This window comes from Cyprinodon variegatus, unplaced genomic scaffold (genome assembly GCF_000732505.1).
Source record: "Cyprinodon variegatus isolate N-32 unplaced genomic scaffold, C_variegatus-1.0 Scaffold448, whole genome shotgun sequence".
Classification (NCBI taxonomy): domain Eukaryota; kingdom Metazoa; phylum Chordata; class Actinopteri; order Cyprinodontiformes; family Cyprinodontidae; genus Cyprinodon; species Cyprinodon variegatus.
In genome coordinates, this window is record NW_015150901.1 from 377,615 (window position 1) to 396,130 (window position 18,516).

General features: G+C 38.8%; 1 protein-coding gene across 1 annotated transcript in view; it reads right to left on the reverse strand.

Annotated features, from left to right (window-relative positions):
* Positions 1 to 18,516, reverse strand: part of LOC107093830 (neural-cadherin-like) — a 501,663-nt gene that overhangs the window by 368,023 nt on the left and 115,124 nt on the right. The window contains exon 5 of the mRNA XM_015389130.1: positions 1,424 to 1,535. Coding sequence (XP_015244616.1) covers positions 1,424 to 1,535 — 112 coding nt within the window. The remainder of the gene's footprint in view (positions 1 to 1,423; positions 1,536 to 18,516) is intronic.

Here is an 18,516-nt window from a genome sequence, read left to right on the forward strand (position 1 = left end):
AATGCCTTCGAGTCAATGAGTCGATGCAATCAACTGGTTTTCCAGAAAACTTTGAATCAATTTGAATGTATGATCTGGTTTTATTGTCTCTGTAAAATGCCTTGAGATGACATGTGTTGTGAATTGGCGCTACAGAAATAAACTGAATTGAATTGAAATGTAATAGTTTGTTGGTATCATTTCTGATCATATCTATAATAATTTCTACAATTTTTGATTGTTAAGAGTTTTTTTTCTGTCTTGTGGACCCCAGGAAGACTAGCTGGTCCCATTTTTGGTGAAAGCTAATTGAGATTTTTAACAATAAACAATAACATCAGGTAGAATCCACCAAAATAATTGCAAGAAAGTGCAAACCACAGATAAAAGAAGGTTGGCACCAAAACACCAATAACTTTTTCTACTTGTATCCATCCTATGTATTATTTCTGTTGAAATATGAAATATAATAACAACTGTTGGACGGCAGTATAGATCTCCTGCAGACTCCTGAGACATACAGTAGGTAAGAATAGTGTTCCAAGGTTTTGTGGGCACATTTAAGTAAATCCCGCTCAGTGAAGGTAGGAGTCTGGCTGGCTCCTACCTCCTACCTCCTGGCTCCTTCTGCCGACAGAAGCCAGCAGCGGGGTAAAAAGTACACACTCAGTGGAAATAGCATCGTGGAACAATGAAGAATATTGCATGGGTGTGTCTGAGAGGTCAGCAATGACAGAAAAGGCTTTAATGGAAAATACACTCTAAGACAAAGTTTAATTAGTCTGGATTTCAGATTGATAAAATAAAGCAAACTTCTCGAAATATCCACCATTTTAAGTAATCATGGACGACCGTGACCTAAAATAGCCAGTTCAAAGGTTTTCACCAATAACACAGGGAAGCCAGAACTAGGCTCTGATTTGAGATCCTAAGCTCTCTGTACAGGAATTAACATATTTATGTTAATTAAAAGAGAAACAAGGAATCAGCATGTAAATGATTTTTGTTTTCTGCTGTAAGATGCCTGTTTTAGAAGGTCTTCATTTTAGGCTTTCACATTAACATTATTGCTCTCAAAGCAATATTCTGAGAAGAAAGGTTTAATCCCCAACTCTGGCAAAGTTTAATTAAACGTAATAAGCCTTATTAAATAAAATGTTCAGTAAATTCTGTAAAAAATTGTTTATTGTTGTGTGAAATAAGGTTGGTCTTAAAATGTCTGATATTCAGAGATTTTCTTTACTGAATTTCTTTTATTTTCAAACAAATATGAACACATTTCTATAAACACTGCTTCTTACAGATTAATATTACACTAAGCTTTAGGTCTTACCCAAGTCAGAGACTTAGGTTGGATAAACTTCTTCCTTAAAGCAAAAAAATCAAACATTTTATTATTATTTAGAAAAGAAAAGAACCTGCATGAAATGTTTGGATGTCTGACCTTGCAACAAGGAGGTGGCTGTTGTGACCGTCTCTGGTACACCATCCGTGCTGTAGATTGACTGCAGGAATTCTGGAACGCAGTCATTCTCATCAACAATAACAACTCGTACCTGGAAAAGACGTAGATGGAGGAAAAAAAACAACACATATTACAGTCGGTGATGGTAAAATAATTACGACAAACAGTAGTGTAAATATAGAGTGATTTTTTTTTTCTTATTTTGAGGAAGAAAATGCAGTTTTTTGTTCATGTCAAGCTGGGTAGGGTAGCATGGAGAGATACAATAATTTATACTGGCAATATGTTTACCTTCATGGTACCAAAAACACCTAATGACATATAATCATGTTAGAAGTGAAGAGTTAAGTTTGGATTCCAGCTCAGGGACCTCATCCAGGATCTATCAAACCTCCTTACGTCTTTAAAACCACAAAGCAAAACCCAACGATCAGAGTGAACTAATCCCAGCCAAATCTGTCTACACTGTGGGGATCTGCAACCAAAGTAGATTGAATAACCAAACTCTGTGTGATATCAGATATCTGATTGTTCTTTATGTTTCTTAACAAAGCACTTCACTCTAAATCTGCAGGTTTACTAGTGGTTCCTAGAATTTCTAAAAGTAGAATGGGAGGCAGATCTTTTAGTTATCAGGCTCCTCTCCTGTGAAACCAACTACCAGTTTTAGTCCGTGAGGCAAACACCCTGTCTACTTTTAAGGCTAGGCTTAAAACTTTCCTTTTTGATAAAGCTTATAGTTAGAGTGGCTCAGGTTATCCTGAGCTATCTCTATAGTTATAGGCTTAGGCTGCTGGAGGACATAGGGACCCCTTTTCATCGTTCTGCTTCATTCTATAGTATCTCTATTCTCCCTTTGTGTAGAATTTGTAAGTTCAATCTCTTACACTTTTTAACTTAACAACTGGCTTGAAGCTCATCTGTTTAAAAGTTTCTTTTCCGGACGAAGCAACCTGTGGAACCTTATTTACCGTTATCTTTTCTAATAGAAAAGAATCAACATCTGCTGCCTCAGCTGCTCGTCAAGGAGATAATTCTGTGATATCAGTGACTAGATCAGCTGGTTTTCCTTAAATAGAAACTTTGAACCTGTAACCTGACTAGATGATCTGATTGATCTGGATCTATAAAGTGACCTGTGATGACATGATGTCAGTTGGTGCTTTAGAAATAAACTTTATTTAATTGAATTAAATCCTGACTGACATGGATTTAGAGAGGTGGGCTTAATGACTGACCGTTAAGTGAAATAACAAGCAAAGTGCACATTTTGATGTTGAATTTTCTAAAATAAGAGCCCTGTATATAATCTTAAATAGTTAAACTCACATAGTAGTTTGGCTTTGAAGTGGGACCTTAATGCTTTATTTACCTTTTCAAATATAAAGCTAGTATGATCCAGTTTCAGCCTTGTCATATTTTAAAACATTTCCATACATCAAGAAATTATTGTAATAACTGATAAAGTTCTGCTGTATTCTTGGTTTTCTATATTTTTTCCATGTGTTTTTTATTTTTCCAAATGTGGACAACAGTAACATTTCTGAACTTCCCAAAAAAGTTAAAAAACAATCCACTGGACTTTGTTTCCAAGTTTGAAGATATTTTGTATCCCATCCACGAAGCTTTTTCAATTCAAAATGTCATAAATAGCCTTGAGTTTATACAGTAGCCCACAAAAGCTTGTTTTTGTTAAGAAAACATGCTAATTGAAACAGAAGAACAGGTCCACCCTTCTGGAAGGTGGGTCGTTTGGCTTCTTCAGGCATTACAGGCTGACAAAAGAAGGCAAACGACCTGCATTCCAAAGGTGTAGACCTGCTTGTCCATTTTAAACTGAAAAAGCTTCCTGGATGGGAAGCAAAATGTCTTCAAAACTTGGAAAACAATTCCAGTGGATTGATTTTTAAGTTTTTTTGGAATGACTATCACATAGATGACTGAGAAACTTTACCAGCACATTGCCAAACTGATTTAATATCCTCCTTTGTCTGTGTGGATTATTCAGGTCGTCATCAACATGAGTCGAAAGGCCTGAATACAAATATTCTCAATGAGAAAAACAATGTTGTGTAAAAAACCTTTTCTGGTGAAGATGTTGGACTTTTGGGCATGATATTCTGCACTACAGACTCAGACCTGCCCTGGCAATCTCACATGCCTCTCTGAGATTAAAAGTCACTGTGGGGGTAGTGTTGGACATTTTTAATCAGGGATTACTTTAGCTGACACTGTTTAAAATTGGTTTTCTTTGCATCCAGAGTTTTAAAATAACCCAACTTAACCCTATCCGTAACCAAAAAGGAGCTTCATCTTCCTCCCTCTCCTCTGCAATGGCTTGATCCTGATCCCTGTGGTTTATCAACCCCCCCTCCCTTAGTTGGAAAGAGCTGCAGCACATCAGTAGGTCAGCACAGTTCCTCTGAAGCCTTGAGCTAACAAAAGACATGTGTAAAGATGACTTTATAGTGTGGAAGAGAGAGAGAGAGCTTTGCTGACATGCCGTAATGTTGCTCTGTTCATTAGAGACACGAAGGCCAACAAAGGCTTTTTCTAGCAGATGTCCACTGCTGGCCTGAAGTGCTTCAGTTCACACTCAGGAGAGTTACGTCTTTTCTCCCATTTAAACACACACACATATGACCGACCACGCTGATGCTACAACACACACACAGGCAGTGAGTGGTTGGTAAATACTACTGGTATTAAGTCCGGGTGGGTGAGATGAAATTCTGTAATATCAGTTAATCCTTCAGCAAAGATCAGCTTCCAAGCAACAGACGGAAAGAAATAAATTGTGACCATGTCAGCTCCCTGAAGTGATTTGTGCACATGTGCCAGTTACTGTCTGTGTGTGTGTGTGCGTGTGTGGGGGGGTTAAGTAGTGAATGGGAAGCAGAGATATACACATGTGCCTATGTGATTATTTCCTGAACAGCCCACGTGTTTCATGCCTTTCTGCAGATGATGATTAAAGCTGAGCTTTGTGCCAAACTGATGTCACTCAGAGGTTCAAACCAGACCTTAACATGCTGTCATCACATCTGACCAATCATCTCCTCCCGTTAGGACAACTATATGTCAGAATAATATATTTCTTTTTAAGATTATTCTAAAATAGCTGTTTGCAAATCCAGAAGGTTACATATATTTCCAAATCATTGGGGAGAATTGTAATTTAAACTGTAAGAATGGTAGTTAAGGGGAATAATTTGGGTTTTTAGAGGAAAGTCCAAGTGTAGAATTAAAGTCGCTTATCTAAAAGACCAGATCTGATCCAAAATCATAAGGTTTTCATACACTGTTCAGTATTTGGAAATGTCTGTTCTTGGATCAATGTAAGGTTGTCCAGTTTGCTCCTGCTGTGATGTTTCTGAAACAGCAGTATAGCCAGGTTGCATATCCACTTCACCTTTTTTTTTCTTCTGGTGCTTCTGTGTCGTTGTTTAAAGCTCTTCTGTCATTCAGCACACACTCTCTGGTAGCTGGAATCTCTTATTGTTGCTGCTCTCTTTCAGGGTTTTTCAAAGGAGTACTTTGAAAAAAAGGCCATTGAGAGTTCTTGGCCATTGAGAGTTCTTGGACAAAATGTAAGGATGTCGTCTTGGAGGCTGCTGACAAAGGGCCCTTTAAACAAGAAAATCTGCTCCCTACAGACAAACACACACACACACACACATCTGCTGCCTTTTTATACTGGAACTGATCTCAGCCCACAGCAATGATCTGCTCTAAACAAGTTATTCGACACAGAAAAGTATCTACTACGACTTATTTAAAGAGACCATAATGCTATTATTTAATAAATAATAAATATTCTCCTACTCATCGTCTGCCACCTCATCCAGAACCAGGACTTTAGGGCTGCAGAGAGTCCCAGACTTTCCTCTAGGCCTGGGTGATAAACTGAATATATGCCGTGACCACTACGATAACACACTGTGTTATACAGTAACAATTTGAACCTCAGTCGGCCTTGGCAGATGGCCGCTCACACTGAGCCTGGTTCTGCTGGAGGTTTCTTCCTGTTAAAAGGGAGTATTTCCTCTCCACTGTCGCTACAAGCATGCTTGGTGTGAGGGACTGCCTTCGAGTCTACGAGTCGATGCAATCAACTGGTTTTCCTTAGATAGAAAACTTTTAATTAATTTGACTGGATGATGGATGGATAATTTATGGTGAATGGGCCCAGAATTGTTGATAAACTTCCATCTTACCAAGGACAATAGCCTGAGGACAGCGCTCACAGACAAATGCACTCATCATCCACAAACAACTAATGTCTCAAATGTCAGATTGACTTCATGTGGCTCCAGCCTCCGATGTGACCCTCTGCTGAAATGTCTGTCTCGTGTTACATTCGCTTTTCTTGTGCTGAGGTATTTTTGATATCTCAAACTATATCCTATGAAGGATTTTTCTCCCCCTCTCTTCCCCAATGTGGCTCATATCTTTTTTACAGAGATAAAGGTAGTCATATAAGTAACCACCTGGGACCTGGGAAGCTAGGTAACCGGTAGGAACCTGGAAAGCTATAAGAATGCGCCGTAGGCAGCGTTCTGCGGCACACATGGCCCAGTAAAACTGTTCCCCCTCTGAGCCCCCCCATCCTAATGTATTGTGTTGAACGGTTTACACTGAAACTGAAATTTCGATTGCAATGTAAATTGTGTTTTATAATAAAGTTGATTGATATATTTCATTGATTGATTAAATAAGACAATCCTTGTTTGCATTCAAAACATGTTTAAGCTTAGATAGGGGATTAATAACTTAAGGGGGTTAGTGATGTTTGAAATTTACAAAGCCAGAATTAAGCTCAAGTACAGATGTGTGTCAGTTTTGGGTGCAAAATTATGGAATGGACTAAACAATAAAATAAAGATGTGTAACTCTCTATTAGTGTTCAAGAAGACTTTAAAATCTAAAATTATAAAAGGTTACAATGAAATTTGACTGAGTTTGATTTTTCAGTTTAACTATTATGTGTTTTGTAATTATGTGTTAGTTCCAATGTTTTATTGTGAACTATTCTTATGATTGTACAGGATAGGCAAGAATAAGCCTTGGGGCTTCAGCCTATTTCTTTTTCGGTTGCTGTCTGATGGATTCTTTTGTAAAAAATATTATTATTATTATTATTTTTTTAACTGAAATAAAGTAATCATTCATTCATTCATTAATTCATTCATTAAGTGGGAAAAATAAAGAGAAAAAAAGCGGGGAAATGGCAGATACAAGTGAGGACTCACATTGCACAAAAATGACTTCTTCTTCTAATAAAACCCAGCAGCACATACGTGCTATGTATTATTCTAGAAAGCTTAAAAAAAAACATCTGCAATAAACTTCTGGTCCTGACAGTGCAGGAGACCACATTGTGCAGATCTGCAGTGAAGGGCCCTGACAGTGGCTGTCTTCCAGCAATCTCTATCCACTAGAAGTCTACAAACTCTGAACTAAAAGCCAGCGGGTTCAGCTGTGATGGAAGACTCAAAGAATATTTGTTTTTCTTAGCAGCCATGATGGCTCACAAAGATGTATGGCCCAGCATGAGCGTGTGAAGAGAGTGCCGAGACCGCGAGAGTAGAGAGAGGAAGTCAGCTGTAATAAAGCGAGATGAGTGCCAACACACACACACCCAAACGTGCACACAGCCGCACACTTAAGGAGCTGCAGGCGGGTCTCAGGCTGGTTAGGTGACTAATGGTGCTGATGAGCCATCACTCCTGCAGTGAGAAACTTGAAAACTACCTGCAAATTAAAGTCATGCTCAGTGAGTCCATATCTGTACGCTGGCCGTGTACGCTACTGTGATAGCAAAAAGCACATTTATTTCATAGCAGATTTCATTCAGAACAGGAGGAGGAGAGTACCTAAGAACTGAAGGAGAAAGAGTTCAGCTAGCAGAGGGTGGACTACAGCAGGCTATCAGCTGTTAGCTATGCATGCATGATTAACAACATGGATTGTCTTCCTCCAGCAGACGATGAAGGAAGCAACAAATAAAAAGCAAACCAATGTCAGCACAGCTGCATTAGGACAGAAACTCAGGGCTGTAGGCTAAGGTGACCAGATTTCTGTAATCCAAACTGGGGACATTTACATATCACAGATAAAAAAGAAGACATATCATCAGAATTAAAATAGGAAATGGGGTCAGTGATGCTTTCATTAGTTTTTACATTTTTCATATGCAATATTTAAACAACAAAAATCAAGTGTAAAGTCCAGGAATGTATCTCTCCTATTTCCTAAGATGAATTAAATTAATGAACCCCAGTCAGCCTCAGCAGATGGCCGTTCACACTGAGCCTGGTTGTGCTGGAGGTTTCTTCATGTTAAAAGGGAGTTTTTCCTCTCCACTGTCGCTACAAGCATGCTTAGTGTGAGGGACTTGGAATCAATTTGACTGGATGATCTGGTGAACTGTAAAGTGCCTTGAGCTGTGAATTGGCACTATACAAATAAACTGAATTGAATCGATAATGTTTATTAGTGCCATCTGGTCATTGAGTGTTCTCTGTCTTCTTCCCTTTCCATCCTCTTTTCCTTCTAGTTGACTTCTCCCTGCTCTGTTTTACTCTTCTACACAGATTTTTCTTCCTTCTATTCTTTCCATCAGTGTTTCCATTTTCCTCCACTCTCATTCAATCTTCTTTCTATGTCTTCTAATGTTCTTCTTCTCCTCTTCTATCAATCTTACACTAATCTATAACAGGGACACAATACAGTCAAAATCCTGTGACAACAGATCTGTAACTTCAAAATTAGAGCATAATACTTATATATTCCCAAAAACTAAGACAATTTATTGATTACTGGATGCAAACTATTGGTACTTCAACAAACCATGAAGCACATTTCTCATCTCAATCAAAATATTTATTTAATACAGAGAGACTTAAAATTTTAATTAAATCCAGTCACAACAAATTTCTTATTGCAGGCATGGATGAAGAGTTGCTGAGTTTATAGGTAGAGGACAAACCAATGGTGTTATGATCCTAATAATCCCTGTTACAAAGACCCACAATGAATAGAAATGTTTGAGCAGCAACATATGGGATTGATGCTGTTGGTGAGTTGTAACCCTTTAAAGTCATAGGAAAGTCATATTTAAATGTCAAATAATTCTGGCTTAAACATGTATATAAATGTACTCTTTATCAGACGATATTGTCCCAAAATTGTCCCATCAGCTTGTACAAGGAACCTGGAACAGAGCAAAACGGAGGAACCATGGAGGCTGGAAGCTTTGCTTTTCGCAGGCGGTCTAGAATGGAACAGAGCGGTTGCAGAGGATGTGGGATTTCGGTGTAGTCTTCTCCTCATCTATACGTTTACAGCTGCCTATCAGCTAGCTAATAGTTGTTTCTGGGAGCAACATGCTTAAGTGTACTTTCTACTGTAATAACAGTTCACATGCAACATTTCCCCCATCACTCATAAAACGTTAAAATCTGGGACCTTTCCAGGGACAGCTTTAGCCGGGGATGGATTGTCAAAAACTTGAAGTGTCCCCTGAAATCGGAGACGTCTGGTCACCGTACTGTAGGCTTGTCTTTTTCACCAGGAGCAAAATTGCTCACAAATGACGAAAATAAAAGATTTAAGGGCACCATTTATTTTTTATTAAAATAAACCTGGGTAATAATTCATCTTTTGTGAGGCTGTCTTTCTTTAAATGGGGGTTTCCAATCAAAAATGGCAAAAATGCTTCTGACCTCTCCAGGATGAAGTTGTCCTCAAAATGAAGTGGAGGGAAGAGTTGGATAGAATTTGGTTTAAACCAGTAAACCTTGTTAGCAGGGTGGCTATATCATCAAAACCCTGAATGCTGACATTATAATGATAATAAAGACCCCTTATCTTCACCTAAAAAATCATTTATGTAGCTTTGATCTCAATCTTTATTGTTCATTTATTGTATTAATTTTTCTGTAAGACCATCAGAACAATGATGATATGTTTATTTGTATTTTCTAAGATTGCTGTTCTCCTCTGATAATTTATATACGTATTGGAATAAATTATATTTAAAAAATAAAGTTTATTCATGTTTGGCTCCATGCCTCATGTCGTCACAGTTGCTAAGCAACCAAAGTGACGCTTAGGTGAGAGCGGGTCTGCTGGCGAAGGCCACACTGTCCCATTTCATTGATCACTTCCAGGCTTTGTTTCTTTTGAGGACTTGGAAGAACAAGGCCTCAGTGGATACATTTTATAAAAAACATTGTCTTCCAAAAGTTTATTTTAAATGAACAGACATAAGTTGAAATGGAAATGGCATTACAGCTGTAGAATTCTAAATACTGTCATGTATACACAGTATACACAATAAAAATAGATGAAGTCTTATGTAGGCTATATGATTTTAATAAAAATTACAATCATCATTTTGTCCATGTTTAAATTAGTGCTGCAACTAACCATTAGTTTGCAAATTGATTAATCTGTTTATTAGTTTTTTGGATTAATTGATAAATAATCAGATGGCAAAAGGTTCATTTTAGAGTCTCTCTACTAAAGTTAACGATTAATTAAGTACTAAATTGTTTGAGCTTAGTCTATTTTTCAGTGTAGTCCTGTTTTCCTGACTGTGACTGGATGTGTTCTCTTCATCCCCTGACATGGGAGCTCGCTCGGTGCTCGTCTGCCTTGCTGTTTCTTTCTTGGATGGGGCCACCGGTGGAGCTGGTTCACAAGTTCCTTTGTATTTCTGCTTTTTTCTGTATCTCTGCTTCTGTCTCCTTGAACCCCAGTCGGCCTCGGCAGATGGCCGCTCACACTGAGCCTGGTTCTGGGTTCTTCCTGTTAAAAGGGAGTTTTTCCTCTCCACTGTCACTACAAGCATACTTAGTGTGAGGGATTGCCTTCGAGTCAATGAGTCGATGCAATCAGCTGGTTTTCCTAAGATGGAAAACTTTGAACCAATCTGACTATATGATCTCGTTGAATTGTTTATGTAAAGTGCCTTGAAGTGATATGTGTTGTGAATTGGCACTATATAAATAAACTAAATTTAATTGTTTTAGGGCTGCAACTAACCATTAGTTTACAAATCGATTAATATGTCGATAAATATTTCGATTAATAATTGGATGGCATAAGGCTAATTTTAGAGTCTCTATACTCCAGTGAACGATTAATCAAGTATTAAATTAGTTGACGATTAATACAATAATTGGTTAATTACTATTAATCAGATTAATTGTTTCAGCGCTAGTTAGTTTCCTGCCTCTAGCTTCACAGCTCACCTGGAATGGATGTTTATTGCGCTCTTTATTCTTTCTTATCCTAGAAACCATCTTTTGTGTCTCATATCTGCTGCTCTGCAGCTACTCTGCTTTCTAAGCATCTTAAATATTTTCCTGCTTTGAACATTTAAGCAGAACAAAGCAGTCTTAGGCAGACTTAAATGAGTGACTGCTAAAGTTTTCATTTCCTGATACGACTGTTAAAATGCTTACCCATGAGTAGGAAAAAGAAAGTTAACATCAACATGCAGAGAGCTTTTAAAGCTCTACCCCCAGTAATCATCATCAGCTCAGCTGCACTTAACCCATCAGCTCCAAATACATCCTGCTGTTCTCTCAGATCCATCGCTTAGCTTTCTGAGGGCTGCAGGAGGCTGCAGCGCTCTAGCTCCTGTTCTCAACAAGCAATAGCAGAACTTGGAACTCATGCAAGTAATAATTTTAAATGAATATGCTTTCACAAAGTCTTTTTGCATTATAATTAACCTCATGAAACTAGCTACTGGTTCGCTTTAGCCAGCTTGCTTGTCTTAAAACTGGTGCAAATATAGAAAATATATTCTCTGTTGCAAGGGGTAAGAGATTCACACTAAACAGGTTTTTTTAAATGTTGTTTTGAAGGGAATAATTGATTTTTTTACTAAAAGTGCAAAGAATATTAAGTGAAAATCAAATAAGCTGCTGGGAGCGACTTTTCAGAGGCAATTTGAATGATGATGGTGAGACATTAATAATCAGGGCAAGTGCTGAACTAAAACATGAGGCTTTTAACAATCTCCCCAATATTAGAGCAGTAAAGGTGAAAACCTGCTTTACCGCAGCAGAACCAAAGACCCGACCCCAGCCTGAGGAGACCGAGCAGGAATCTCTAGAGTCTCAAACCGGCTCCAGAAAGGGCCGTGTGGCTGCAGGTTTTCTTTCCAACCAAGCAATATCACACCAGACTCCGGGCATCTCATCAACTGAGTGCAATCTGAACATGAGGAGATGATGAGATGAATGGAGTCTGGTGTGCTATTGCTTGGTTGGAAAGAAAATCTGCAGCCACACGATCCTTTCTGGAACCGGTTTGAGACCCTGATTTAGACCATGACTTAGTGAATTCAAACAAATAGCTTATAATGTTTCTACAGTAGCAGCCAATCAAAATGTCCCTTCCCAGCCGAATGGCAGCCAACATCCCTGTGACTCCCAACAATATACCTTCCGACTTCCAGCCACTGTAGTGACCCAATCTTGCATAGTTTTTGTACTCTTACTCCAACCTTTCCCTGAATTACAGGGTCTGACCAGGAGATAAAGCTTCTCTTTAGATCTTAATGTCCACAAATCATGACAGAAAGAATATTTTAGTACAAAGATTTATGTTTAAAAAGGAATTGTAGAGGACCAGCCAAGGTCCAGCCAAGGACCAGCCAAGAACCCATCAAGGAGTGTGGGGAAATTTTGAATGGCTTCTACTGTATATTAAAGTGAAAAAGAAAACACTTTGTCTGTAGATTTAAACCATCTTCAGAAATATGCTGGTGAAGATTCTGATCCTGGTCATGGTCATTCCAAAAAATATTTAAAAAACAATCCACTGAACTTTGTTTCCAAGTTTGAAGACATTTTGCTTCCTATCCAGGAAGCTTTTTAAATTTAAAAGGCTACACATTGCTAGTTTTAATTAGCATGTTTTCTAAGAAAAAACAAGGCTTTGTTTGCTACTGTATACAGCCCCGAACTCTGACATTTTAAACTGAAAACGCTTCCTGGTAAGTGAAGCATCTTCAAATTTGGAAACAAAGTCCAGCGGTTTGTTTAATTTATTTAATTTTTTTGGAACATCTTCAAAAATGTAACAGCTGCTGAATGAAAGTAGAGATCCTAGTTTGGATTCAATGATGTGTTCATTAGTTTATTACAAATTAAAAGGAACACTTCTGAAAGGATTATTATTAATAAGAAACTTTTAGACTGTGATCTTTTCTGTTTGTGGACGAACATACGTGTCTCCTTGAACCCCAGTCGGCCTCAGCAGATGGCCGCTCACACTGAGCCTGGTTCTGATGGAGGTTTCTTCCTGTTAAAAGGGAGTTTTTCCTCTCCAGTGTCACTACAAACACGCTTAGTGTGAGAGATTGTCTATGAGTCAATGAGTCGAGTCAATCAACTGGTTTTCCTTAGATAGAAAACTTTGAATCAATCTGACTGGATGATCTGGTGAACTGTAAAGTGCCTGGAGATGATATGTGTTGTGAAATAGCGCTACATAAATAATCGAAAATGAATTGAATTGGGCATCAACAGGCCTGGATTAACACTCTGGGCAATCTGTCTGCCAGCTGACGCCATCATCCATTACTTCCAGCTGCTTTTTTACAAACGGATGGAAATGAACAGGCATAGTTCAATTTTCGCATTAAGTTTTAAAGTATAGTTTATGAGCCATTTTTATTAATAATTCAGCAGGTTTTTCTGCTGTACCGTCACAAGTTTACTAACCTTCTAGTTTTAGGACCATCAAACACCCAAAGGTCTCTATACCGCTGAAGCAGCTACCTAAACAAGTACAGGTTGTTTTGTGGTTTCACTGTAAATCTGGCTATGAAAAAGGTTTAGATACGCTTAGGTTTTCCATCATACCGTTCATGCAGTATAAGCATTTTTTTCCTTACAAATCTCTTCAAAGATACAGTTCAAGTTGTGAACAGCAGCAGTGTTTCCACCGTAGCTGCTTGCTCTGCAGGTTCAGCTACTATGATGGAGGAACGAGCCATGAATGTTTCCCCATCCTTGGCCCTTTCACCCACCGCTGCCTTATGAAACCCATTAATGTCAGCTATCTTTAAATACTTCAGCTGCTGCAAGCAGACAGACGGTAGCAGCTCAGAGGAAGAAGGCTGCCCTGCGGACATCTGGACAGCGACGGCCAGAGGAAACTGTACAGCTCCGGATGATGCTCCCACAGATGCACTACTTTCTAAATTGAAGGTCAAGCTAAGCTAGCATAAATTCAATTCAATGTATTTTTATAGCACCAATTCACAACATATGTCATCCCAAGGCCCTTTACAGACACAGATCAACCAGATCTTACAGTTAGATTGGTTCAAAGTTTTCTATATAAAGCCTCTGTCACACCCTGACAACAATTGGCAAGGAGTGACAGGGCCCTAATAAACCCCACATTGTTCCTGAACAAGACAGCATGATTGTGCTGTTTTTTTTTTTTTTGTTTTTTTTTGTTTTTTTTTAACAGAACTAGTCTAGTTTTTTCAACAGTTGGCTGACAGGAAAGGGGGTATGAGAAGGGGAGAGATCAGAGATCTCAGAGAGAGGGGAGAGATGCTGCAAAGGACCACAGATTGGATTCGAACCCGGGTTGGCCGCATTGAGGACTAAGGCCTCCGTACATGGCTCATGCGCACTAACCCCTGCACCACCTGCACTCCCCTATTTTTTGTGTTTTAAGCACTTTGTGTTCACTGGTCCATATGTGTTATTATGTGGATGTGAGAGAAAATAGCTTTAACTAGTTTTGCACCAATACTGATACCGGTATCGGACAGGGCCCCGGTTGGTGGTATCAGTATCCGCAAGTACCAACAAATAGGTCACTGATACCATTTTGAGAGCCAAAAGTTTATTCATCTATTCTCACCCATTACAGGTAGGCAATAAAAAGTTCTACTGGATTCACCTTGTGTTAGTCATCAATTTCACACAGATGGTATCGGTATGGTATCAGTATTGGCCAATACTGCACAGCCAGGTATCGGGTATCGGTATTGGGGGAAAAAATGGCATTGGTGCAGCAGTAGCGTTAACCCGTTAGCTCCCATCTGTTTATAGCTTGTGCATAAACGAATTGCATACCCATTAATTGGTTATTTATGCCACGGTCAAATATGTTGTGGGTCGTCAGAAGATGAAAACAAGGTAATAATTGAATATTCTGAGTTCAAATTTGATGACAGATTCTAGTTATTGGTATTTATAAAGTATTGTTGGCTTACAATGAGTTGATGGTTGTTTTCTTTAGCATCGCCTGATTCTAAAAATGTTGGGTTTTGTTTAAAAAATGACAAACTGTGTCCTCAGAACGTCCCAGGGCTGGGCTTTGGGAGCTAAGGAGTTAATCATTAAAGTTAAATATAACTTAACAGATAAAAAAATAAATAAATAAAAAAAAAATAAAATAAAAATAACTTAACAGATAACGCTGAAGATTGGCCCAATATTCAGGAAGTGTTTAATTTTTTTTTGTCTTTTTTAATTAGAACACTCCAGAAAAGCTGGAATTTGATCAAACTCTGTTGTTGCTTTATTGAAAAGAATCAATTAAATTTATTGAAACCATCTTTAGGCTACTGTAGAAAACTCTCCATCACAGTAGCACACCTCTAAGGCTGCTTTAAATCCCTTCATTTATATCAGTTGTGTGAGCTTCATCCAATCAATACTCTTTATAATGTGACTACTGTTGGCTGGAGAAATGTACTGAATATAGACCAATTAGATAATTAATATATCAGATCCAAACTAACTAATTAACAGTCACCCTAGTGTTAGCCTGGGCCATAAACAGAGTTCAAGTTGTAGTAACCCTGTAGTGTAGTAATCTGTATTCCTCAGAGTAGCTGAGTTTTGGAGAAAGCCAGAGAAACTTGATGAATAAACTGAGTTAGGATGTTTGACAGCAACACCTGACAGACACTCTACCTCAGGTTCCCTTTCTGACTCTTCTTTTTTCCTAATCTACCATTTTGCCTCCCCCACTCTGCCTCCCCATAGACGTCTGGATCTTTGTTGGCCACAGAGACCGGGAGTGGAGCAGCTGAGGACGGATCGGTTCAGCAGGACATGTTTTAGCCCGAGGCCTGAGTAATGATGGAAACCAGACCAGATGCCTCAGCGCCTGCAGCTCTCAGCCTCTGTTGTGCCTTACATCCTGACAACATGAGGGAGTCACTGGGAGTCCCACAGCTGTCATTCCCAGTCAGACAAATCTGTTAGGGCTTCACTGATCAAACGGTTTACACTTTTCAAAATGGACCCGTGGTTATTTTCAACATTTTACACTGAAAGTGATGTCTGACAGAAAAATGATTCTGTTATTCTTTTCTTATATGACGTAAAAACAAAAACAGAAACTGTCAAACAAGGAAACTAACTTCCACTGAATACCGCCGCTTCTTTCCGCTAAAGGCTCACATTTGACATTATTTGAAGCCTATCTTGTGTTAGAACAGTTTTCACTTTTATTTATAAAGACTTTAATATAAACCCTAAGATAGGATACCAGCAAAACTAAACTGATATCCTCCATTCTGCTTGTCGAGAAAAGTTTACTTCTGTTTTCTGTTTCTCTTGGCTGGATTTGCTCCAATAAATTTTGCAGTGTTAATATAACACTTTAAGAGTACATTTGGTCCCACTCTGACTTAGTGTGGGACCAAATGTACTCTTAAACTATTACTTTCACACTGCAACATTTGATGTGTATTTCACTGGATACAGTTCTGCTTCAAGGCAAGCAGCTCAAATCAGCTCACATTTGTTAATGAAATTCACCTTTAAGGAGGAACACTATATAATCAACTTCCAAAGCCCAAAATGAGCTGAAGGCTAGAACCTGGGCTCATCAAGCTTCCCAGTGTTCAAGTAGCTTTTCATTTTAAATGGGACCCGGTGCTATGTACCCTGATCCTTAATGTACTACAAGGCAGACAGCTCTGCTCGCCTGCAAGCAGCAGCAAATAAAGCCTTTACTTATCAGAGAGAGCATTAGATAGCCTGTGCAGCGTTCACACCCAATGCGTTCTGAGTGTCAAAGCTTCTCCTATACATGAAAAGTCAATAGGGGATGGTGTCAAGCAACACCCAGAGGTCCTGCGGCACGTCTCAGCCTCCGAGTGTCTGGGCGTTGGAGCATCTGAGCATCGGAGCATGTGGTCGTCAGAGCATTGTCGCATGCAAGCATTCCACACCATTCAAATCTGAACTTTTGAAGCTTGATGCACAGAAAAAACCAGTCAGAAAAGCTGAACCAGGAGACTTCTGGGAGATTGACACTACATCCAATACACTACATTTGTCATGATCTGCCCTGATAGCTGACCTTATTTGTTCAATTCATCCACCTGCCTAACTATGCCTGGTTCTTAATCATCGCTCATCTTATCCACCTGTGTCTCTTCATTTTTTTTCGGCCCAGCCCAGCTATCGGGGCTAGATAATTGATTGTGTTTGATGTTTATTTGATGCTTGTTGTTTCTCTGTTCCATGGATCGGATTCCTGCCTGCTTGGTGGGGTTGCTGTATCGGGGACACTCCGGGCAGCTCATTTGGCTAACAGCTTGGGAAAAATAAATTAACATAAAGGGGCTGAACTTCACAGGTTGTAAAAAAAAGCATGGAAGAATCGATTGTTTTGTACAAAGAAAAGATAGTGAGCTCTGATCATTTATACTAATTTTCTTACTGAGCTCTGATGAGCAGTTTATTAAAACATACATTCAAAAATTTGAAACCTGCCAGTCAAAAGTATTTCATTTTATATTGGAGTACTTGCTGTTTTTAAGGCAAACTTATAAAACTCTTAGTATTCACTCTCAGCCGCTATGAGAAGTGGGAAATCCCTGACAGCAAATGAGGCAAACCTGCCCTCTATCTTGTAATGACAGAATTTCATGTTTAAGTATCTTTAAGTGTTTTTAAGCGCATTTAAGATTAAACATGCTTAAACGTATAAGGGTGCATATCAGTTTTAACTGCAACACACATGGAGCGGCCTGGTTTCTGAGCATAAACCAGGCTTAAATCCTTGCTATCTACACAAATTAGCAAAAGCATTGGACAATTGACTGGGCTTCATATAATGATCGCAGTTCAATATTACATGCACCAAAATAAGTGACAAATGGAGCTTCTCTCTATGGATTAATCAATGATCACTGGCTATTCTAGCTCATTGTGAAGCAGAGTGTAAATTAGGAGGATTGGAGATTCGAGTTTGCAGCCCAGTTGAGCAGAGGAGCCACTTTGTGAATCCTGGATGAACTTATAGGGTCACCCTCAATCCAGCATAAGAGCATGATTGCCTTCATAAAAGCATGTCTTTCTCACCCAAAATGAGCCTTGTGCTCCACTAGTCTCCTAAAGGGACAAACAGTTGGATCACAACCTTAAACCAGCCACTGTTAAAGTTTAACTTTAACAGTCAGTGGATTTTTAACCCTCTTGCTTCAAAGAACTCAGGCTTTCAGCTCTTTTCCAGTCTTCTGGGAGTTTGTTCCAGATCAGTGGAGCATAGGAACTATATGCTGCTTCTCCATGTTTGGTTTTAGATCCTGGCCGACAGAGTAGGCTGGAACTAGAAGACCTCAGTGGTCTGGGAGATTGATCCACTGACAACAGATCTGTTATGGATCTATTCAGTGATTTCTAGACTAAAAGAAGTATTTTAAAGCCTATTGTCTGAGCTACAGGGAGCCAGTGGAAGGACTTTAGAAGCCGGCTGATGTGCTCTAATGTGTTAGATCTAGTGAGAACATGGATCGTTTTGGATCAACTACAGCTTTCTGATGGACTTTTTAGGTTAAAATTCAAAGCTATGAATACACTGTTGCAGTAATTAATTCTACTAAAGAAAAATGCACAAATGAGTTTTTTAGATCCATCTATCTATCTATCTATCTATGGTGAGTGATCTATGAAATTAATAATTGGTGATGTCTAATTCTGAAATCCTGTGTGTATCGGTTGTTATAGATACTGCAACATCTATCTATCTATCTATCTATCTATCTATCTATCTATCTATCT